Source organism: Bubalus bubalis, chromosome 19, assembly GCF_019923935.1.
Source record: "Bubalus bubalis isolate 160015118507 breed Murrah chromosome 19, NDDB_SH_1, whole genome shotgun sequence".
NCBI classification, from domain to species: Eukaryota; Metazoa; Chordata; class Mammalia; order Artiodactyla; family Bovidae; genus Bubalus; species Bubalus bubalis.
This window is the reverse complement of record NC_059175.1, coordinates 59,197,781-59,220,856: the sequence shown is the minus strand read 5'-3', so window position 1 is coordinate 59,220,856 and position 23,076 is coordinate 59,197,781. Positions and strand designations below refer to the sequence as shown.

At 39.7% G+C, this 23,076-nt stretch overlaps 1 protein-coding gene across 1 annotated transcript in view; it reads right to left on the bottom strand.

The window, feature by feature from the left end:
- Nucleotides 1–23,076, bottom strand: part of DNAH5 (dynein axonemal heavy chain 5) — a 336,311-nt gene that overhangs the window by 121,584 nt on the left and 191,651 nt on the right. Inside the window, exons 43-49 of the mRNA XM_045163647.1 lie at nt 21,770–22,011; nt 18,876–19,052; nt 18,231–18,432; nt 15,849–15,991; nt 14,717–14,851; nt 1,578–1,700; nt 1,188–1,401 (exon numbers count right to left, since the gene is read on the bottom strand). Coding sequence (XP_045019582.1) covers nt 1,188–1,401; nt 1,578–1,700; nt 14,717–14,851; nt 15,849–15,991; nt 18,231–18,432; nt 18,876–19,052; nt 21,770–22,011 — 1,236 coding nt within the window. The remainder of the gene's footprint in view (nt 1–1,187; nt 1,402–1,577; nt 1,701–14,716; nt 14,852–15,848; nt 15,992–18,230; nt 18,433–18,875; nt 19,053–21,769; nt 22,012–23,076) is intronic.

Genomic DNA, 23,076 nt, shown 5'->3' with positions numbered 1-23,076 from the left:
CATTCTGGTCCATTTTACTTCTCCCAAGTTTAGATAAGTCTGGTGTCATTGGTTTCAAGCCTCTGCCCGCTGCTGTGATTGAAGGCATATATTGCCAACTCCACTACCCTAGGGCGCTAAGAAGACCTTCTAGTCTGCCAGAAGTTAATTAGGGTAATCCTAATTAGTTTTCCTCAGTCTCAATTTCAGCGATGGTAAATTAATACCTAACATGAATGCATGCATAACTTTACACTCTTTCTCTGAAAAGATTCCATAATCAGTTTCTAAACTCATTTTCCTTACCCAGTTAAATAAATATGGTTATCGATTGTGCTAGTGTTTCTTGGATGATTTCTGACATACTACACATGTAATCAATCAATAATTTATTTAAAACCCTATAAATTACTCTGAGGATCAGACTCTGGCTAATCCCCATCCTGAGAGATATTATTGATATTTCTTAGGCTGAAATCATTACATGGGGTGGTTAGGTATCAGCTACATAAACTGCTGGTGTGGAATTGTATCAATCCAGACCTGAAATACATGTATCCATGAGGAAGGCATCTCATCATGTCTAAGACTACTTAATATTTAACCTCCTGGCTTAAGAAGCTAGCAACAATATCTTAAAGAAATACATAGGTAGGGCTTCCCTGGTGGCTCAGTGGTAAAGTATCCTCCTGCCATTGCAGGAGACATGGGCTCAGTCCCTGGTCTAGGGAGATCTCACATGCCCTGGAGCAACTAAGCCCATATGTCACAACTATTGAGTCTGTGCTCCAGAGCTCAGGAACCACAGCTACTGAAGCCCACTCACCGAGAGCCCACTCACCCAAGAGCCCGTGCTCTGCAACAAGAGAAGCCACCGCAATGAGAAGCCTACACACGGCAATAAGAGTAGCCCAAGCTCTCCTCAACTAAAGAGCCTGAGAAGCATCAAAGAACCAGCACAGCCAAAAGTAAACAAAATTATATCTTTCAAAAAGAAATACATAGGTATAAAAGATCTACCTTGACACCCAACTCAACAAATACATAAAAATGCTTTTACAAACAAAATACACTCTTGAAAGTGACAAAGACAGCAGACTAGGGAACCACTCGGTGCTCCCCTCTGTGTGGACCTCTGGGTGGATATTTTCTCATTGCAACCCAAGCAGGGATTCTCCCCTTCCACGCCCCACTGACATTCATTTTACCAAAGATCTTGTCCACAGAAGCATCAGAGGGCAGCGTGCAGTTAAATATCGAGAACTGCCTCTTGAGTCGCTGCGGTATATCATTGCGTCCGCCCCCGGGATGGATCATAGCTGCTAAAAACTGGATGTCCACAATGCTGGTAAACTCCCCAGGCTTCTCTAGATTATAAAATCCATTCTGTTCCAGCAGCTGTCGTACTATCTCATTAGTAACCTAAGAAAGACAACTTTCAGAATTAAAAGGTCATTCCTTTATATCCCAGGATCTAAATAACGGACTTAATTGGAATTCAGGAATTGCAAGTTGAAAAAAACATAAAACCATTTACTCATCAAAAAATAAATCAATGATGAACTAAGCAAATAAGGTGCCCAACAGGATTGATATACCTGGTCTCCCCACTCATTGATTACTGGCATATTCACATCATCAATGAAGATAGTCATCTTCTTTCCTGCCGGAGGGCCATATGTGGTGCCCATGCGTTTATCCACATAGCTCTCTATTGTCCTCTGTTAAACGAAAAGGTCAACAGAAACATCTGAGAAAATATCCCCTAAGACATGGTCAATTATTTTAAAATTCCAGAAATGTTTGAAATGATAGAAATTACTCATAAAAACCCCAAAATGTCCCTAATTCTGGAAAACAGAGAATGAGGTACCTAAGTTTTCTTGCATAACATTTATAACATTTGAAAATCCAGTTTCATTTAGAAGTAAATAAAGTGGTAATCAATGTAAATTTTTAGATGAGACTTCTATTTTTTTTTTTCATTTTTATTGGAGTATAGTTGCTTTACAATGTTGCGTTGGTTTCTACTGTACAGAAAAGTGAATTAGCTATACAGATACATATATCCAGGCTTCCCTTATGACTCAGAAGGTAAAGAATCTGCCTGCAATGCAATGCAGGAGACCCGGGTTTGATCCCTGGGTTGGGAAGATCCCCTGGAGGAGGACATGGCAACTCACTCAAGTATTCTTGCCTGGAGAGTCCCCATGGACAGAGGAGGCTGGTAGGCTACAGTCCATAGGATCACACAGAGTCAGACATGACTAGCAACTCAGAAACGCCTGCAAGCATTCAAATATTTGGATGAGGCAGCTAGGCAGCTGGTGTTAATCCCAGCGATGAGCACCTAGGAGCGGGTACAGACTGTGTGATGAGGAAGAGATGTCTATGTTTGGATATGCTGATGTTGTTACATTCTAGGTCATCTAAGTGGGGAGGTGCAGTTGGAGACACCAGTCCAAAGATACGGTTTTCAGTGACTATTCAACAGGCAGCAATTCCAAATTCAGGAAGAAATCTCAGCTTCTAGGTTCACAAACTATTGAATTTTTCTCCCTCCTTTGTTTTTGCTTTTGTCAATTTAGCTTTCTAATGATATATATAGCTTACTAGTAATGTCCTGCTATTTCAAAGACACTAGGGTCATAATGAAGAGGAAGAAAGTGTAGGTATGTGGCTATTACTCCATGTTGCCTCACTTGTTCCATCCTTGGTTTTTAGCTCTTAGAAGACCCCCCAAGACATAAAATCTTCATGTCCCTATGAGTTCTTATCAATGGACAAGAGACTATCTGGAAGACTCTAGCTTGCCATAGGGAGTTGTCAAGAGATTATTAATTGTTTTATCCACTTAAATTCATTGAAAAAGAGAGCTAAATTTAGCCTAGTACATTACTTTAAATGGTTTTATGTTAGGGGATATGAAATTCTTCTTGCCATTGTATTGTCATGGGAAATTTGTGTTGTAATTGAATGGAGTGTGATATATTTATGTACCTTTCCATTTAAAAATGGTGAAATTTTTTCATATCCTTGGTATTATGTATTAAAATGATGATGGAAACTTACAATTTGAAATGCCTAAACTGGAGAGTTTTACAAGGACAGTTGTATAAGTTTTCCTTTCTCTCTTGGCCTAATTTCATGGATATATTAGGTTGGTGCAAATCTAATTGCGGTTTCAGATGGTGAATTTTAACTCATTATAGAGAAGTGAGGTGAAGTTGCTCAGTCATGTCTGACTCTTAGCGACCCCATGGACTGCAGCCCACAAGGCTCCTCCATCCATGGGATTTTCCAGGCAAGAGTACTGGAGTGGGGTGCCATTGCCTTCTCCTTTAACTCATTATAACTAGGCTCAAACACATCTGAATTAATCAAAATAGGAACCATTACAATCAACACACTTTTGCCAATGAGAAATAAGTTGGTTTATTCATGTAGGGTAAAAATCTGTACTTTGGGATTAGACAAACTCTTGGAAAGCATTTTCTCCCTCCTGCTGGTTGTGGAAGCATTTCCCCTGCAAAAAGTTGTCAAGATACTTGTCAAGATACTTCAAGATACTACTTTTTTTTAGGTAGTCAGTTGGTGAGAGATTAGGTGAATACGCTGGATGGGGCAAAATTTTGCAGCCCAATTTGTTCAACTTTTGAAGCATTGGTTGTGTGACATGTGGTTGGCGTTGTTGTGGAGAAGAATTGGGCCCATTCTGCTGACCAGTGCTGGCTGCAGGAGTTGCCATTTTCACTGCATCTCATCGATTTGCTGAGCATACTTCTCAAATGTAGTAGTTTCTCTGGGATTCAGAAAGCTGTAGGGGATCAGACTGGCAGCAGACCACCTAACAGTGACCATGACCATTTTTTGGTGCAAGTTTGGCTTTGGGAAGTGCTCTGGAACTTCTTCTCAGTCCAACCACTGAGCTGGTCATTGCCAGTTGTCGAATAAAATCCACTTTTCATCACACATCACAATCTGATTGAAAAATGGTTCACTGTTGTTGAGTAGGATAAGAGAAGACGACACTTCAGAATGATTTTTTTTTTATTTGCGGTCAGGTCATGAAGCACTCACTTATCAAGCTTTTTCACCTTTCCAATTTGCTTCCAATGCCAAATGACTGCAGGATGGTCAGCACTGAGTTCTTCAGCAACTTCTCGTGTAGTTATAAGAGGATCAGCTCTGATGATTTCTCTTAATTGGTGGTTGTCTCCTTCTGATGGACGGCCGCTATGCTCCTCATCTTCAAGGCTCTCATCTCCTTTGCAAAACTTCTTGAACCACCACCGCACTGTGTGGTTGTTAGCAGTTTCTTGGCCAAATGCACTGTTGATGTTGCCAGTTGTCTCCACTGCTTTACAACCCATTTTGAACTTGAATAAGAAAGTCGCTTGAATTTGCTTTTAGTTTAACATCATTTCCCTAGTCTACAATAAATATAAAATAAACAGCAATAAGTCATTAGCAAAAAAACATAAAGTGAGAAGTGTGCATTAAAATGATGTATAACATAACCACATTTATTTAAGGATGCATCCCAATATTAAATGGCAAATTTCAACAATGCAAAAACTGCAATTACTTTTGCACCAACTTAATATCTTGAAAGATTGTTACAGTCATTTTAACTGATTTGTTCTTCATCATACAATAAGGAAACTATTTTTTGGATAAGTGGAGAATGCATTTTACCTCAATATACCTCCAGTTTCTCTTATACATTATCTTTATTTATTTATTAAGTTTTTTTAATATGGACCATTTTTAAAGTCCTTACTGAATTTGATGCAATATTGCTTCTGTTTTATTTCTTATGTTTTTTGGTCCCAAGGCATCTGTGATCTTAAGCTCCCCAGCCAGGGATCAAACCCACACTCCCTGCATTGGAAGGCAAAGTCTTAACCACTGGACGAGCAGGGAAGTCCCTGTGTTTTATCTTTAACATGACTTAAATCATGAATCAGTGGGAAAGAAATGAGATCTTTAAGACTGAGATTCTAGAGCACGAGAACCATGAAGCCCTTTCTGTTTTCTCTGCGGTGCTGATTCAGCTTACTAAGCACATACATTTGAATAACTGATTGATTTCCAAACTACATTCCATGCAAATGGTAATGCTATAGTCAGTAGTCTGGGATTCTTCCCCAGTGTCCCCATTACCCCCTTCCAACACCCCTTCCATCAGTTTTAATGTTCCTTTCCACATTGCTAGGACATTTTTTTATAGAGCAGAGTGCAGTTCCCTCCTGTACCATCTGAGCTTAGAATGTAGCAAAAAGAGGGTGTTGTCCTCCACTTTCTGAGGGGAGAGGAGTGATTTAGCTTGACTGCATCTGCCCCAAAACTGATCATGTCAGGCTACAGACACCAGTTTGGAGGAGGAAATGGCAGTATGCTCCACTCCAGTATTCCTGCCTGGGGAATCCCATGGGCAGAGGAGCCTGGAGGGCTATAGCCCATGGGGTCGCAAAGAGTCGGACACGACTGAAGCGACTGAGCATGCACAGACACCAGTGGGCAGACTTCTGAATGAGGAGACAACGGTCTTCAGATCATGGAAGCCTGTGGAGCTCAGAGCACAGATCTGAGAAGTCTCTTGGACAGTAGCCCTGTTTAGCTTTTTTTTTTTTTTGGTTGCACTGGGTCTTCATGGTGAGCAGGCTCTTCGTTATGAGTGGCAGGCTTTTTCTAGTTGTGGAGTGTGGACTCTAGAGCGCAGAGTCAGTAGTTAGAGCACATGGGCTTAGTTGCCCCAGAGAATGTGGGATCTTAGTTCCCTGACCAGGGATTGCACCCATGTCCCCTGCATTGGAAGGGGGATTCCTCATCGCTGGACTGACCACTAGGGAAGTCCCCTTGTTTAGCTTTGGCTGTGATTATAAGGAGACTCTGAGCAGGGCTGGACCCTTTGTATAATGGGGGTTGGGATAGTGTCATCCACATAGGCACCAAAAGACAAAACTAAATCTGTAGGAATAAACAGAAGCATCGCTGTAGAGAACAAATGTACAGATACCAATGCGGAAAGGGGAGATGGGATGAGTTGGGAGATTGGGATTGACATATATACATGACTATGTATAAAATGGATAGCTAATGAGAACCTACTGTATAGCACAGAGAACTCTACTCAGTGCTCTGTGGTGACCTAAATGGGAAGGAAATCCAATACAGAAGGGATGTATGTGTGTTAGTCACTCAGTCATGTCCAACTCTGTGAGCCCTGGACTGTAACCCACCAGGCTCCTCTGTCCATGAAATTCTCCTTGGACAAAGGAGCCTGATGGGCTACAGTGGGTGGGTTACCGTGCCTTCCTCCAGGGGATCTTCTCGACCCTGGGATCGAACCCAAGCGTCTTACATCTCCTGCATTGGCAGGTGGGTTCTTCACCACTAGCACCACCTAGGAAGCCCCTCCAACATGGTTAAGTTCTATTATAATTTAAATATTGCTTTTTACTGTATCTCCTCCTCTCTGGACAATGATATGCTCTAAATTAGTTGTTTGTTTTTCTCATATGAATGAGTGAATGTCATAGCCTTGTAAATTACCCACCCTGCCCCCAATCAGGCCTGGAAACTTTTTTATAAGTTATATACAACGTCTCTATTGAATGATTTACAATTTTGTCTAGACTCTGCTGTTTCCCCAAAGAAATCAGTTACTGAACATATTTGCAATATTGTGCCGTCCACCTAATCCCTGGCCTCCTTGACCTACTGTCTCACTTCATCCATCCTTCTGGTGATATAAAAGCCCAGTCCAGTTAATAAAATCAAATGGGTATATTCACTTACTTGAATATTGTCTGTCTCATCCACTAGAATAGAAGGAGTGCAGGCACCCTGTTTATCTTATTCATCACTGCCTCCTGGGTGTCCATAAAGGTGTCTGGTATGATATATTTATCAGTAAATATTTGACACATAGATCAATAAAGATAAGAAACTTGGGAGTCATCTTTAATTTTTTTCCTCTCTCTCCTATCCCTCTCTTCCAACAATATCTACTCAATCAAAAACAAGTCCTGTCCATTCTGCTTCTCAGCCCCAATTTGAATGCATCCTATAACCATCTCCTCTTGAGTCTCTCTGAATACAGCCCTATCATTCCCATCAGCAGCCAGAATGAACTTTCTAAGTGGTGATGCAATCCTGCTCAGTATCCCCATGATTCCTTATTAGTGGCTTACAAGGAACACCATGATGCTCCCTGCTCACTTCTCCAGACTCATTTCTAAATATGCCTTTTTAGTCTTTGTTCCTGCCCATCATGGTCTTCATTCATTCATATTCAGTTAACAACAACAAAAAAAAAAAACACATACCATAAAATAATGCTCCTCTCAGACTGATTTACAGTGCTCATTAAGAGATTCTTATTTACATCCTTAAAGTATCCATTTATGAGCCAAAAAATAAATAAATAAAAGTCTCAGAATTAGTATTGTTGTTGTCTAGTCTCTAAGCTGTGTCCGATTTTTTGCAACCCCATGGATTGTAGCCTGCCAGGCTCCTCTGTCCATGGTACTTCCCAGGCAAGAATACTGGATTGGGTTGCAGTTTCCCCCTGACCCAGGGATCAAACCTGAATCTCCTGCATTAGCAGGTGAATTCTTTACCACTGAGTGACTAGGGAAACCCCAAGATTAGTATTAATCAAACACATTTTGTAAAATATTGACTTAGATGGATGATCGCCCATAAAAATCACTTCTTTCAACCTGGCTTATTCGTAAAAAGTTGAAATCTCTAGGAAGGGTCTGGACTATGGGATGTATGCTGTTCTCTAAGAATAGACAACAACTTGACTCTGAAATAGCAGAATGATAGTCATGATGACATCACCTTAAGCCATCAGTGGCACCAAAACAAAGATTCTGACCTTGTAGTCTGTCCAGCTCACACGCACATGGAATGTTTGGGTGAACCCCAGTTGGACAGTGCCATTTTAGACATAAAAACCAGATGGTCAGTCATCCAGATAGACTTAGGCATGGAGTTGAGGAAAGCCATTCTAAGAAACATGTGGGGTCTTCCCAGACCAGGGATTGAACTGGTGTCCAGTGCATGGTGGCTCAGCTGGTGAAGAATCCACCTCCAATGCGGGAGACCTGGGTTTGATCCCTGGGTTGGGAAGATCCCCTGGAGAAGGGAACGGAAACCCACTCCAGTATTCTGGCCAGGAAACTCCCATGGATTGTATAGTCCATAGGGTCACAAAGAGTCAGTACGACTGAGCAACTTTCACTTTCCCCTGCATAGCAAGGCACTCTCCTAACCACTGAACCACCAGAGAAGCCCTAGAATTCTCATTTTTATTTTTTTTTTTTTTTATTTTATTTTTAAACTTTACATAACTGTATTAGATTTGCCAAATATCAAAATGAATCCGCCACAGGTATACATGTGTTCCCCATCCTGAACCCTCCTCCCTCCTCCCTCCCCATTCCATCCCTCTGGGTCGTCCCAGTGCACCAGCCCCAATCATCCAGTATCGTGCATCGAACCTGGACTGGCAACTCATTTCATACATGATATTTACATGTTTCAATGCCATTCTCCCAAATCTTCCCACCCTCTCCCTCTCCCACAGAGTCCATAAGACTGTTCTATACATCAGTGTCTTTTTTGCTGTCTCGTACACAGGGTTATTGTTACCATCTTTCTAAATTCCATATATATGCATTAGTATACTGTATTGGTGTTTTTCTTTCTGGCTTACTTCACTCTGTATAATAGGCTCCAGTTTCATCCACCTCATTAGAACTGATTCAAATGTATTCTTTTTAATGGCTGAATAATACTCCATTGTGTATATGTACCACTGCTTTCTTATCCATTCATCTGCTGATGGACATCTAGGTTGCTTCCATGTCCTGGCTATTATAAACAGTGCTGCGATGAACATTGGGGTACTCGTGTCTCTTTCCCTTCTGGTTTCCTCAGTGTGTATGCCCAGCAGTGGGATTGCTGGATCATAAGGCATGTCTATTTCCAGTTTTTTAAGGAATCTCCACACTGTTCTCCATAGTGGCTGCACTAGTTTGCATTCCCACCAACAGTGTAAGAGGGTTCCCTTTTCTCCACACCCTCTCCAGCATTTATTACTTGTAGACTTTTGGATTGCAGCCATTCTGACTGGTGTGAAATGGTACCTCATAGTGGTTTTGATTTGCATTTCTCTGATAATGAGTGATGTTGAGCATCTTTTCATGTGTTTGTTAGCCATCTGTATGTCTTCTTTGGAGAAATGTCTATTTAGTTCTTTGGCCCATTTTTTGATTGGGTCATTTATTTTTCTGGAGTTGAGCTGTAGGAGTTGCTTGTATATTCTCGAGATTAGTTGTTTGTCAGTTGCTTCATTTGCTATTATCTTCTCCCATTCTGAAGGCTGTCTTTTCACCTTGCTAATAGTTTCCTTTGATGTGCAAAAGCTTTTAAGGTTAATTAGGTCCCATTTGTTTATTTTTGCTTTTATTTCCAATATTCTGGGAGGTGGGTCATAGAGGATCCTGCTGTGATGTATGTCAGAGAGTGTTTTGCCTATGTTCTCCTCTAGGAGTTTTATAGTTTCTGGTCTTATGTTTAGATCTTTAATCCATTTTGAGTTTATTTTTGTGTATGGTGTTAGAAAGTGTTCTAGTTTCATTCTTTTACAAGTGGTTGACCAGAGTTCCCAGCACCACTTGTTAAAGAGATTGTCTTTAATCCATTGTATATTCTTGCCTCCTTTGTCGAAGATAAGGTGTCCATATGTGCATGGATTTATCTCTGGGCTTTCTATTTTGTTCCATTGATCTATATTTCTGTCTTTGTGCCAGTACCATACTGTCTTGATAACTGTGACTTTGTAGTAGAGCCTGAAGTCAGGTAGGTTGATTCCTCCAGTTCCATTCTTCTTTCTCAAGATCGCTTTGGCTATTCGAGGTTTTTTGTTTTTCCATACAAATTGTGAAATTATTTGTTCTAGCTCTGTGAAGAATGCTGTTGGTAGCTTGATAGGGATTGCATTGAATCTATAGATTGCTTTGGGTAGTATACTCATTTTCACTACATTGATTCTTCCAATCCATGAACATGGTATATTTCTCCATCTGTTAGTGTCCTCTTTGATTTCTTTCACCAGTGTTTTATAGTTTTCTATATATAGGTCTTTAGATTCTTTAGGTAGATATATTCCTAAGTATTTTATTCTTTCCGTTGCAATGGTGAATGGAATTGTTTCCTTAATTTCTCTTTCTGTTTTCTCATTATTAGTGTATAGGAATGCAAGGGATTTCTGTGTGTTGATTTTATATCCTGCAACTTTACTATAGTCATTGATTAGTTCTAGTAATTTTCTGGTGGAGTCTTTAGGGTTTTCTATGTAGAGGATCATGTCATCTGCAAACAGTGAGAGCTTTACTTCTTCTTTTCCAATTTGGATTCCTTTTATTTCTTTTTCTGTTCTGATTGCTGTGGCCAAAACTTCCAAAACTATGTTGAATAGTAATGGTGAAAGTGGGCACCCTTGTCTTGTTCCTGACTTTAGAGGAAATGCTTTCAATTTTTCACCATTGAGGATAATGTTTGCTGTGGGTTTGTCATATATAGCTTTGATTATGTTGAGGTAGGTTCCTTCTATTCCTGCTTTCTGGAGAGTTTTGATCATAAATGGATGTTGAATTTTGTCAAAGGCTTTCTCTGCATCTATTGAGATAATCATATGGTTTTTATTTTTCAATTTGTTAATGTGGTGTATTACATTGATTGATTTGCGGATATTGAAGAATCCTTGCATCCCTGGGATAAAGCCCACTTGGTCATGGTGTATGATCTTTTTAATGTGTTGTTGGATTCTGATTGCTAGAATTTTGTTAAGGATTTTTGCATCTATGTTCATCAGTGATATTGGCCTGTAGTTTTCTTTTTTTGTGGCATCTTTGTCAGGTTTTGGTATTAGGGTGATGGTGGCCTCATAGAATGAGTTTGGAAGACCAGACACTGAAGAGACCAGCAAACAGAAGAAGCTCTAACAGAGGGAAACGCCTTGGAAGCTACAGGTCATAGATTAAAACCCTGTGGTTACTACGGATTACATAGGAAGGGGCCTATAGATCTTGAGAAATATAAGTCGGACTAAGGAACTGCCAAAAATGAACTGAACCCACAATACTCACAACAAAACCAGAGAAAGACCTAGATATATTTTTACTATTTTTACGATCAATCTTTCTTTCTTTCTTTTTTTTTTTAATTAAAAAAAAAATTTTTTTAAGTCCTCTATTGTCCTTTAATTTTCACTTTTATAACTATTACTTTGCAAAAAAAAAAAAAAAAGACCCTATTTTTTTTTTTTTTCTTCTTCAGCAAACTTCATATATATATTTTATAATTTTTTGACCGTGGTTTGTTTTTTTTTTTTTTTTTTTTTTTCTTTTTTCTTTTTCTTCTTTTCTTTAACATTGCATTTTTGAAATTCCAAACTCTACTCTAGATTTTTAATTTTAGCCTTTTGATATATGTTATCAATTTTGTACCTATAGTTTTTTTCATAATTGCTGTGACTTTTTTTTTTTTTTCCTCTGTTTCTTTCTCTTCTTCTTTTATATAACATCGTATATCTGCAATTCCAAACTCTACTCAAGATTTTTAATTTATGCTTTTTGGTATTTGATATCAATTTTGTACCTGTATTTTCTTTATAATTTTTGCAACATTGTTTTTGTTGGTTTGTTTGTTTTCTCTCTTTATTTTTCTTCTTCTTCTTTTTTTTTTTTTTTTTTTTTAACGTTGTATTTTTGAAATTCCAAACTCTACTCTGGATTTTTAATTTTTGCTGTTTGGTATTAGTTATCAATTTTGTACCTGTAGTTTCTTTATTACTTTCACGACCTTGTTTGTTTTTCTTTGTTCGTTTTTTCTCTCTTTCTTTTCCTTCTCCTTTTCATTAACATCGCATTTTTGAAATTCCAAACTCTACTCTAATTTCTAATTTTTGTTTTTATGTATTTGTTACCAATTTTGTACCTTTAAGAACCCAATCTTCAGGACCCATTTTTCACTAGTGTACGAGATTACTGGCTTGACTGCTCTCTCTCCCTTTGGACTCTCCATTTTCTCCACCAGGTCACCTGTATCTCCTCCCTAACCCCTCTCTACTCTACCCAACTCTGTGAATTTCTGTGTGTTCCAGACGGTGGAGAACACTTAAGGAACTGATTACTGGCTGGATCTGTCTCCCGCCTTTTCATTTCCCCCTTTTATCCTTCTGGCCACCTCTGTCTCCTGCCTCCTTCTTCTCTTCCCTGTATAACTCCGTGAACATCTCTGAGCGGTCCAGTTGTGGAGTGCACATAAGGAAGTGACTACTGGCTAGCCCACTCTCTCCACTATTGATTCCACCTCATCTCATTTGGGTCACCTCTAACTCCCTCCTCCCTCTTCTCTTCTCCATGTAACGCTGTGAACCTCTCTGAGTGACCCTCACAGTAGAGAAACTTTTCATCTTTAACGTAGATGTTTTATCAGTGGTGCTGTATAGAAGGAGAAGTTTTGAAACTACTGTAAAATTAAGACCGATAACTGGAAGTAGGAGGCTTAAGTCCAATCCCTGACTCCAGGGAACTCCTGACTCCAAGGAACATTAATTGACAGGAGCTCATCAAACGCCTCCATACCGACACTGAAACCAAGCACCACACAAGAATTCTCATTTTTAAAAACCAAAACTTATGTCAGCATTTATAAGATGGCTGTTGCATTCAAAACACTTTAACATTATTTTTTAAAGAAACAAATCTTTTCAGAAATTCCCTCAAGAAATTTTCACTTTCTTCTTATTTTCTGTATTACTCACATTTTTAAAGATATGTGTGAATCGCTTGCAAAAATAATTAATATTTGTTTGAGAAAGAAAAAGAATCATCTCTCTTCAAAGACTAACTGAATTCCTTAGCTAAAAATAGGGTGACCACGTAATTTTTGCTCAAACTTCATACATTGGTTAGTGAGGCGAATGCTATTCATTATTTATCTGAGACAACAGAAGTTAACTGGATAGTCCCTAGCAGAAAAGGACATAGAGCCTGTCCTCCTACAGATAAAACATGTGAAAGTGACCCTATGGTGAAAAAAAAGGAAGCTCGGATGAAAACAATCTGTCCAGCAACAGACATGTGCCCCTGATACATGTGCCATCGTGGTAACACGAGAGGGATGAACAATATCTATTTTCTCATCTACAATTTCAATTTGGTTTGGAGCCAAGTAAATGGGAGACAAATGCTCTCAGCTCCATCACCCCTTGTTTAGCATGAATGGCTGAAAATTATCATGAGCAAGTTAATTACAGCAGTTGGGCTAATTGAAAGCTTTCTAAAACTAATGAGTCTAGCTTACTAGGAAGCCCTGATGCTCAGCAGTCAAAACAGGCACTAAACAGAGCAGATGACCCCAAGATGCCTCTGAACAGAAAAATAAACAGTGAAGTGCTGAGACTCCCTTCTTACTGAAGGATAGGAAGGATCTGGGTTAAAGGTTATTAGCTGTAAATCCAACAATTGAACTCCTAGAGAAGAGATGCTAATACTTTGAAAATCTGCTTTATTATTCTTCTGATTATTATACCTCAGTATGGTAATGCTTCTATAAATTTATTACATGGTTTATGAATTTTATATTAATAAGCAGGATGTTTTCTAGATTATGTGTGCCTTTTTCCAGGAAATGAATAAGTATTTCATGTTATAGACATATAAAACACAAGTCTTTACCACCTTAGAGGGGTAAATATTACCAAGAAAGATACCAGCTCAGTCATGTCTGACTCAGTGTGACCCCATGGACTTTGTAGCCCACCAGACTCCTCTGTCCATGAGATTTCCCAGGCAAGAATACTGGAGTAGGTTGCCATTTCTGACCACAAGATCTTTCCGACCCAGGGATTGAACCTGTGTCTCTTGAGTCTCCCACATTGGTAGGTGGATTCTTTAACACTTGTGCCACGTGGGAAGCCCCAATACCACCAAGAGGTACTGGTAAAAATATGTGCCAACTCCCTGCCATATACTAAGGAATGTGGCTAGCCTTTGTCCTGGTCCCTAGGTGAGAGTCTAAATTCTTGGAATTTCCTGAATAAAAAGGATGTCTTTATTACTCATGGTGGGTCTTTCAGACCACTTATGCCAGGAAAACTTAACCATATGATTAGAGTGTTAGGGCTTTAAACCATGTCATATCAGCTGATCTCCCACAGGGAAGGGGCTTGGAGATTGACTTCAATCATGCAGCCAATTGATCATGCTTCTGTAATAAAACTTTAATAAAACCTCTGCTCTGTTCACCGAGGCTCAGGTGACCATCCTGGTTGGTGAGGTACACAGATGTGCCTGGAGAGTAAATACATCCTGTGACAAAGAAGGTTCACATTCGAGACCCTCCCAAACCTTTTCCTATGCATCTCTTCTTTTGTCAGATCCCAATTCATATCTTTTATAATAAAACCACAATCATAAGCATAACATTTTCCTGAATTCTGTGAGTCATTCTAGTGAATTATCAAAACTAAGGGGTTACGGGAACTCTTCAATCTGAATAATAGAGATACTGGAAAACATAAGTAGAGGATTTACAATGGCTGTGAAATTGCAGGTGAAGTTCAGCGGGTACATCAGAACAGTCGTGAGATTTAAGCCTCCAAAGCTCATCATAAACCTGGGCTCAGTTAGCAGCACCCAAGAGCCAGTACCTGAAACATCAGTGGGGTAGTTGCAGAAGAAAAGTTCAGACTCTTGATCACGTGGCTTTCAGGATCATATTTTGACATAAATCCTTTGATTATGACTGTCTTGGCTGTTCCTTGTTCACCAATTAACAGCACGGCCTACAGTAGAAATTGAGAAAGAAATAAAAGAAATACAATAAGATGATTGTCATGGGCTCAACTGTGGATATGAGGATGCCCTAACTCCGAGTACTTCAGAAGGTGACTGTGTCTGGAGATAGAATCTTGAAAAAGATGATTACGCTAAAATGAGACTATTAAGGTGGGCTCTTGTCAGTCTAACAGGTGCCCTTAGAAGAAGACGACATTGTGATACACAGAGAAGCAACAGGCATGCACACACAGAGACGAGGGAGGACACAGTGAGAAGACAGCCACCCAGACGCCAGGAAAGAGAGGTCCCCGGAAAAACTAAACCAGCCAACACCTTCATCCTGAACTTCAGGCCTCCAGAACTGTACAGAAAGAAATGTGTGCTGATTAAGCCACAAGCCTGTGGCATTTTGTTACAGCAGCCCTGGCAAAATAGTACAATAACTAAAAGAGAGGATTTCTCTTTGGAGAAACAAGTCAAAACGCACATTCTTTCTCTCTCTCTCTCTATATATATATATAGAGAGAGAGAGAGAGAATAGCTTTAATTCATAATTAATTTTTTTCTCATATATGAGAAAAAAATTATTATGAATTAAAGCTATTCAACTCTAATATTGTTGCATACATGCTCAGTCATCTCTGACTCTTTGCAACCCCATGGACTGTAGCCCACCGGGCTCCTCTGTCCATGGAATTTTCCAGGCAAGAATACTGGAGTAGGTTGCCATTTCCTTCTCCAGGGGATCTTCCAACCCAGGGATCCAACCCAAGTCTCTTGCATCTCCTGCATTGGCAGGTGAATTCCTTACCACTGAGTCACCTGGAAAGTCCCTAATATTGTTACTAAGGAATAATAAAAGAAGTAGTATACTAATTTGGGTAATATTTTTATTTATTGTAAACAGCAATATAAAGCATTCTAAAATGAATGCAAGACGCTCCATGTTTTCAAATTACATTTCCAAATGTGTCATTTTAAATAAAACTGAAAGTGCCATACCTTGCCCTGTTTAGCAATGGTTTTAATTAAGAAGTCGGTTCTCACGTTGTCAACATTTGGCACCAGGATGGAGCCATATTCTGGGGTGGTGTTAGATGGATAGACATATTCCTCAGTACATGTGTTCCAGTGCATCCATTTGCCTGAGATGAACAGAGAACACTTACATCTTCATATTTCTATTAATAATTTAATTCCTAATTATAAAGAGCATTTTTGACATCTCATGAAGCCATCTTCCAAAAGCTCCTCAAAAAATAAAAATCATTAAATTCAGACATCTAAGTATTTAAGTATGTGTTCACTGAGTCAAAATTCCCAAAGGAGCTATAAAAAGTGGTAATAGAGGAGTTATCTTGGAATTCTCTTTTTAAATATGTTCTTGTTGTTCAGTCAATAAGTCATGGAGAATGGCATTGAAACATGTAAAATATCATGTATGAAACGAGTTGCCAGTCCAGGTTCGATGCACGATACTGGATGCTTGGGGCTGGTGCACTGGGACGACCCAGAGGGATGGTGTGGGGAGGGAGGAGGGAGGAGGGTTCAGGATGGGGAACACATGTATACCTGTGATGGATTCATTTTGATATTTGGCAAAACGAATACAATTATGTAAAGTTTAAAAAATAAAATTAAATTTAAAAAAATAAAAAATAAATTAAAAAAAAAAAAGTCGTGCCTGACTCTTCAACCCTGTGGACTGCAGCACGCCAGGCTTCCCTGTCCATGACCATCTCCCTGAGCTTGCCCAAACTCATGTCTATCGAATCGGTGATGCCATTCAGCCATCTCATCCTCTGTTGTCCCCTTCTCCTCCTGCCTTCAATCTTTCCCAACATCAGGGTCTTTTCCAATGAGTCAGCTCTTCACATCAGGTGGCCAAAGTATTGGAGCTTCAGCATCAGTTCTTCCAATGAATACTCATGACTGATTTCCTTTAGGATTGACTAGTTTGACATCCCTCTTTGGTATCCAACGGATGCTCAAAAGGTTTTTAATAACATAAAGTGTGTGTAAAAATCAGGACAGTGATAGCAGTATGTACCTAAAATCATTTTTCATTACATACTTTTCTAATTGTAAAACCAAAAATAAAACATTGTTGGAGAAGACTCTTGAGAGTCCCTTGGACTGCAAGGAGATCCAACCAGTCCATTCTGAAGGAGATCAGTCCTGGGTATTCTTTGGAAGGAATGATACTAAAGCTGAAACTCCAGTACTTTGGCCACCTCATGTGAAGAGTTGACTCATTGGAAAAGACTCTGATGCTGGGAGGGATTGGAGGCAGGAGGAGAAGGGGACGACAGAGGATGAGATGGCTGGATGGCATCACCAACTCGATGGACATGAGTTTGAGTGAACTCCGGGAGTTGGTGATGGACAGGGAGGCCTGGCATGCTGCAGTTCATGGGGTCGCAAAGAGTCGGACACGACTGAGCGACTGAACTGAACTGAGGATGCCATATACAAATATTCCATATAAATGTAGTATATATATATATATATATATATATATATATATATATATACATACTCCAGTACTCTTGCCTGGAGAATCCCATGGATGGAGGAGCCTGGTAGGCTGCAGTCCATGGGGTCGCTGAGAGTCGGACACGACTGAGCAACTTCACTTTCACTTTTCACTTCCATGCACTGGAGAAGGAAATGGCAACCCACTCCAGTGTTCTTGCCTGGAGAATCCCAGGGACAGGGGAGCCTGGTGGGCTGCCATCTATGGGGTCGCACAGAGTCGGACACGACTGAAGCAACTTGGCAGCAGCAGCAGCAGTACTTTATAAATATGTAGGCACATAAATAAATTTAACATATATTTATGAATATTCACACCTATTTGATAAAAATATACTTCACACTTTGCAATTTTTACAAAAGTTGCTGATTATATCAAATGAATAGCTGAAATGCATCTGACTTGGGGATTTTTTTAATTTGTTTTTAACTCATTAAAAGTTCAGCACACGATACATTTAGCAAGAAGAAAATGTGCATTTGGAACCCAACTGAAATAAATATATGAAAAAGAAATCATGGGCTCTCTTTCAAACACACACAAACATTTCCATTTCAATTTTACAGCAAACAGTTTTGATTACTTTTGGAAATATACACCAATAAATAGATAGGTAGGTAGAGAGCTGGAGAAGGCAATGGCAACCCACTCCAGTGTTCTTGCCTGGAGAATCCCAGGGACGGGGGAGCCTAGTGGGCTGCCGCCTATGGGGTCGCACAGAGTCGGACACGACTGAAGCGACTTAGCAGCAGCAGCAGCAGGTAAAGAGCTAGAAGGTAAAATAGCAGACATTTGGGGGGGGGGAAATGGTCTCCCTTGTGATGGACGGATAGAAGCCCAGGACTCACCATCGGACCCAACGTAATAGTCAAACATGGAGTCGTCAGGCCCCGCGAGGGGCGGCAGGTCCAGGGCCAGCATCTCCCGGGAGCGCAGCCACTGCTCCACGCGGCGCCTGCCGTCCGGTTCGAGCACCGCCCCCACGCTCCACATCAGCGAGAAGACATACAGTCTTCCCAGGTGCTCCACCGTGACCTCCCCGCCTTGCTCCTGTGCACGCAAGAAACTTTCCTTTTAATTACTTCATTCTCAAACCAAGACTTGGCTTTGATATCTTAATGAAAATCTAAGTAAAGATCTAAAAGGGATAACAGCTTTCTCCCCGCACCCGCCCAAAAAAAAAACAAGGAGGAAAAGATGAATAAAACTGGAGAACAAATTCAGAACTGATGTCTGGGAATATCAAGCAAGTTTCTGAAATAAATTTAGAATCCTTTTAGATGACTGTGAGCCTGCCACCAAGTGATCAATACAAACCGTGGCTTGCTTTGTTTAAAAAAAAAAGAACACACACACACAGCATTAATATGTGAAGTCCATGACTGAAACCTTCCCCTCCCCCTTTGGTTCTAAGAATCAATTTCAAGTCTTGCACTCTGCAAAGTGTGGCTCAGCTAACAAGGGATAAATTTCGAGAAAATTGAGGGATTTACCTTGGGAGGGATGAGGCCTTGGAGCATGTTGATGCTTTGCAGGACCACAAAGGCCTCCAGCATCTCCATCTGATGCTCTAAGTTCTGAATACTGAAGCGATACAGGTCGGGAAATGACTTGGTGTACAGGTGACGAAGAATTTCAGCTTCTTGAGGTGAACGTTTTTTAAGAAAACCCTGTTAGTGTTCAGATGAATGCATTCATTAAATTTATTGGCACACCAGAAAAATGATCCAGTTGAGGTACAAGAGTTTTTTAATATCAATTAACAATAATAATACCTAATGATTATATTGCACTTCTAATGTACCAGGCCTTGATAAAATTCTTTCATGTGTGACCTCATTTAGTGTCAAAAAAATTCTGACATAGGGATGGTTATTATCCTTCTATAGATGAGGAAACTAAGGCCCAAGGAGTTTAAGTAACATGCCCAGGATCCCATAGCTTGTAGGTGTCAAAGCCATCCCCAACCCAGGGATCAAACCCACTCCATTACAGGTGGATTCTTTACCAATGAGCCACCTGGGAAGTCCAAGTCATTTGGAAAAAACTGGTCCCAGAGTCTGATTCTAGCATCTGTAAGTTCAGCTACACTACACCTAAGCTCAGGTCTTGAAGTTGAGATAAAGGGAAAAGTCTTAGGCTCTTGGTTAAAATATGCTCAGAGAAAATGAGGAGGCATATACATGGAAATAATTTAGAAAAAGGAAGAAGAATAAAAGATAAACAAAGGAAATCCATTCTCAGATTATTCAAAATGGGAGACAAAGATATATCACAATTTTACTTCTTCTAATCTAATTAATAACCAATGTAGAAAAAATATCAAAGAATACTCAGGAAAATGGAGAATTTAGTCATTTGGGAAAGCCAGTATTAGTAAAGTGCATGTGATTCATAACAAAATACCATTTAACACACAACAATATTTTCTTCAGATGAGGAAATTTCCCTTGGCATCAAGAAACCAAGTCATTCTTAGAGACTCTGAACAGAAGCAATAAAACGGTGATTCTCAGTTACCCATAATTTCATGAATTCAACATGACTGCACAATGACAAAAACAAAACCTAGCACTTTCAAGTTGATGGAAGCAGAAAATATTATACACAGGGCCAAGAAATCAGCGTGACTCACAGAGGTTCATGGGGTCTCATGATCACAACTTCTCCATTGTCAGCCCTCCAATGACTTTCTCAGAGCTTCCCTGCCCTCCTCTAAACATTTACAGTCAGAGATTTAGGAGTCCTGCTTCTTGCTAACCATTTGTAAGCAAATTAGCATTAATATAAAAGTCTTATTCACCCTCAACATGGACAGAATATAATAGAAACTCATTTCAAAAATAGCAAACTGTAAATATTCATTAGCTAATAGTATAAAAATATTTTCTAAAAGCCTTTGTAAATTTGAAGTATTTGGGAGAAAATCACAAATTCATTTTCACTTGGAGTTTGCTGTATCCCTTGTCACCAAGCCTGAATCCACTGTGGTACTTTTTAAAAAACATTTAGAACACCTCTCTCCCCAGAGATTCTAATTTGATAGATTGAGGTGTGACACAGTTATCTGTATATGAAACGAGTCGCCAGTCCAGTTTTGATGCACGATACTGGATGCTTAGGGCTGATGCACTGGGACGACCCAGAGGGATGGTACGGGGAGGGAGGAGGGAGGAGGGTTCAGGATGGGGAACACGTGTATACCTGTGGCAGATTCATGTTGATATATGGCAAAACCAATACAATACAAAACCAATACCAATAAAATACTGTAAAGTTAAAAAATAAAATAAAATATATTAAAAAAAAAAAATGCCATTGGTGATTATTCTTGCAAAGCCAGAGTTGAGAACTCGTGTTCTAAATTTTCCTTGAAGGATGGATAATTTAATTGTGAAATCTGAAATTTTCAGAAGGATTTTTAGTGACATATCCAACTGTACATCAGAATTACTTTTCTTTATAATCCCCTAATTTAAAATATATATTCATAAGCTTTTAATCAAAATTATCTCCAAAAAACTTATTCAAATGAAAATAATAATTTGACAAACAGTGTCAAAAAAGATTGTACTGATGGCTTATCTAGTAAGCATTCTGCCTTACGTTATGGCATTTATTTAGTAAAATATGTAAGTATGCAAGGCATTCAATTACAATCTTACCATAATCAATATACTCTAACATATACTGGTAGTAATAAAATAATATACCTTATCAGGAATTAAACAGAGATTATCTGAAATATTATTTCCAGGTGCAAACTTAAAACTAACATTATTACTATTGAGTCTCATAAAAATTCTTTATATGCAATTTTAATAAATTGTCTCCTTCAAGTTAATATTCTAAGACGGTTGCTTAAATTTTCCTTATTCATTTACAATGTGGTAGTACTCTTGCCTGGAAAACCCCATGGACGGAGGAGCCTGGTAGGCTGCAGTCCATGGGGTCGCTAAGAGTCGGACACGACTGAGCGACTTCACTTTCACTTTTCACTTTCATGCATTGCAGAAGGAAATGGCAGCCCACTCCAGTGTTCTTGCCTGGAGAATCCCAGGGATAGAGGAGCCTAGTGGGCTGCCGTCTATGGGGTCGCACAGAGTCGGACACGACTGAAGTGACTTAGCAGCAGCAGCAGGATTATTGATTCACCTAGGCCTTGCAATGATTCCTCAACCGGAGCTGAGGAACCCTGAGCACTGAAGAAATCTTTAAGGGACAACCAGGGCTGAAGGTTACAAGGGTATTCAAGGATCTCCCATAAACATCAGCATTAAAATGCAATTACACCAGGAAGTCTGCAGAAAAATCAGTGCTCACTCTAAAGGGAGGCTCAAGGACCTATTTCCCTCTTTAATTATACCAAAAAAGATTCCAATCATACCTCAAGAATAGGGCTCCAATCAAGGATAGAAGAACTCATGAAAACCATCCCATTTCTTGAGACGGTAGCAGGCGAAGCGTTGTCAATGTTATGAGGTTCAAAAACAATCTTGCAGTTTGGAGCCATGGGAATCCGATCGCCATTGGCCAGGGTTAGTGTTTTGTTATCATCCAAAACGGAATTCAGATTTTCAATCCAGATGGCGTCTACTGGACCATCAAGAACTATCCAGATATGCTCCCCTAAAACATCCCACCAAGGGCAGGCAGAAGAGCATACAGACACATATATGCATATATACATAACTACTATGCTTGAAGAAATATCATAACAATATAATTTTCATTAATTTTTAAATAAAGCTTTGACCTAAATGATTATCTTATTTCTTTGCATAGGGGTCTTCCAGTTCTTTATGTAGCAGCTGTTTAAAGCACACAATCAAAACAAAAAGTCATTTGTTCCCTGAAAAGATGCTCATTGAGCACCTTCTCTGTACCAGCATTGTTCCTGAGATAGGGTGATACAAAAGACAACATCCTGCCCGTCACAGAGGTTGCTTTCTAAGGGGTAGAGATGACAAAGCAATATGCAAAGAAATATGTAAGAAAGATTCAGCAGGATAAGAGGGTGGGGCATTTTAGATAAAGCGGTGCATGAAATATTTCTGGAGCAGAATGATGTGATGAAGAGATGTAGAACTAGGATTTTTCAGGCAGTGGCAACAGTAGTTGCAAAGGTCCTAAAGTAGGTACAAGCTAAGGGGATCATGCCCCAGGAGCAACAGGAAGTCAAACCTGGTTAGAAAGACAAGAAGGCAGAAAGGCAGAAAAATAAATGACCCAATCAAAACATGGGCCAAAGAACTACATAGACATTTCACCAAAGAAGACACACAGATGGCTAACAAACACATGAAAAGATGCTCAACATCACTCATTATCAGAGAAATGCAAATCAAAACCACTATGAGGTACCATTTCACACCAGTCAGAATGGCTGCGATCCAAAAGTCTACAAGTAATAAATGCTGGAGAGGGTGTGGAGAAAAGGGAACCCTCTTACACTGTTGGTGGGAATGCAAACTAGTACAACCACTGTGGAGAACAGTGTGGAGATTCCTTAAAAAACTGGAAATAGAACTGCCTTATGATTCAGCAATCCCACTGCTGGGCATACACACTGAGGAAACCAGAAGGGAAAGAGACACGTGTACCCCTATGTTCATCGCAGCACTGTTTATAATAGCCAGGACATGGAAGCAACCTAGATGTCCATCAGCAGATGAATGGATAAGAAAGCAGTGG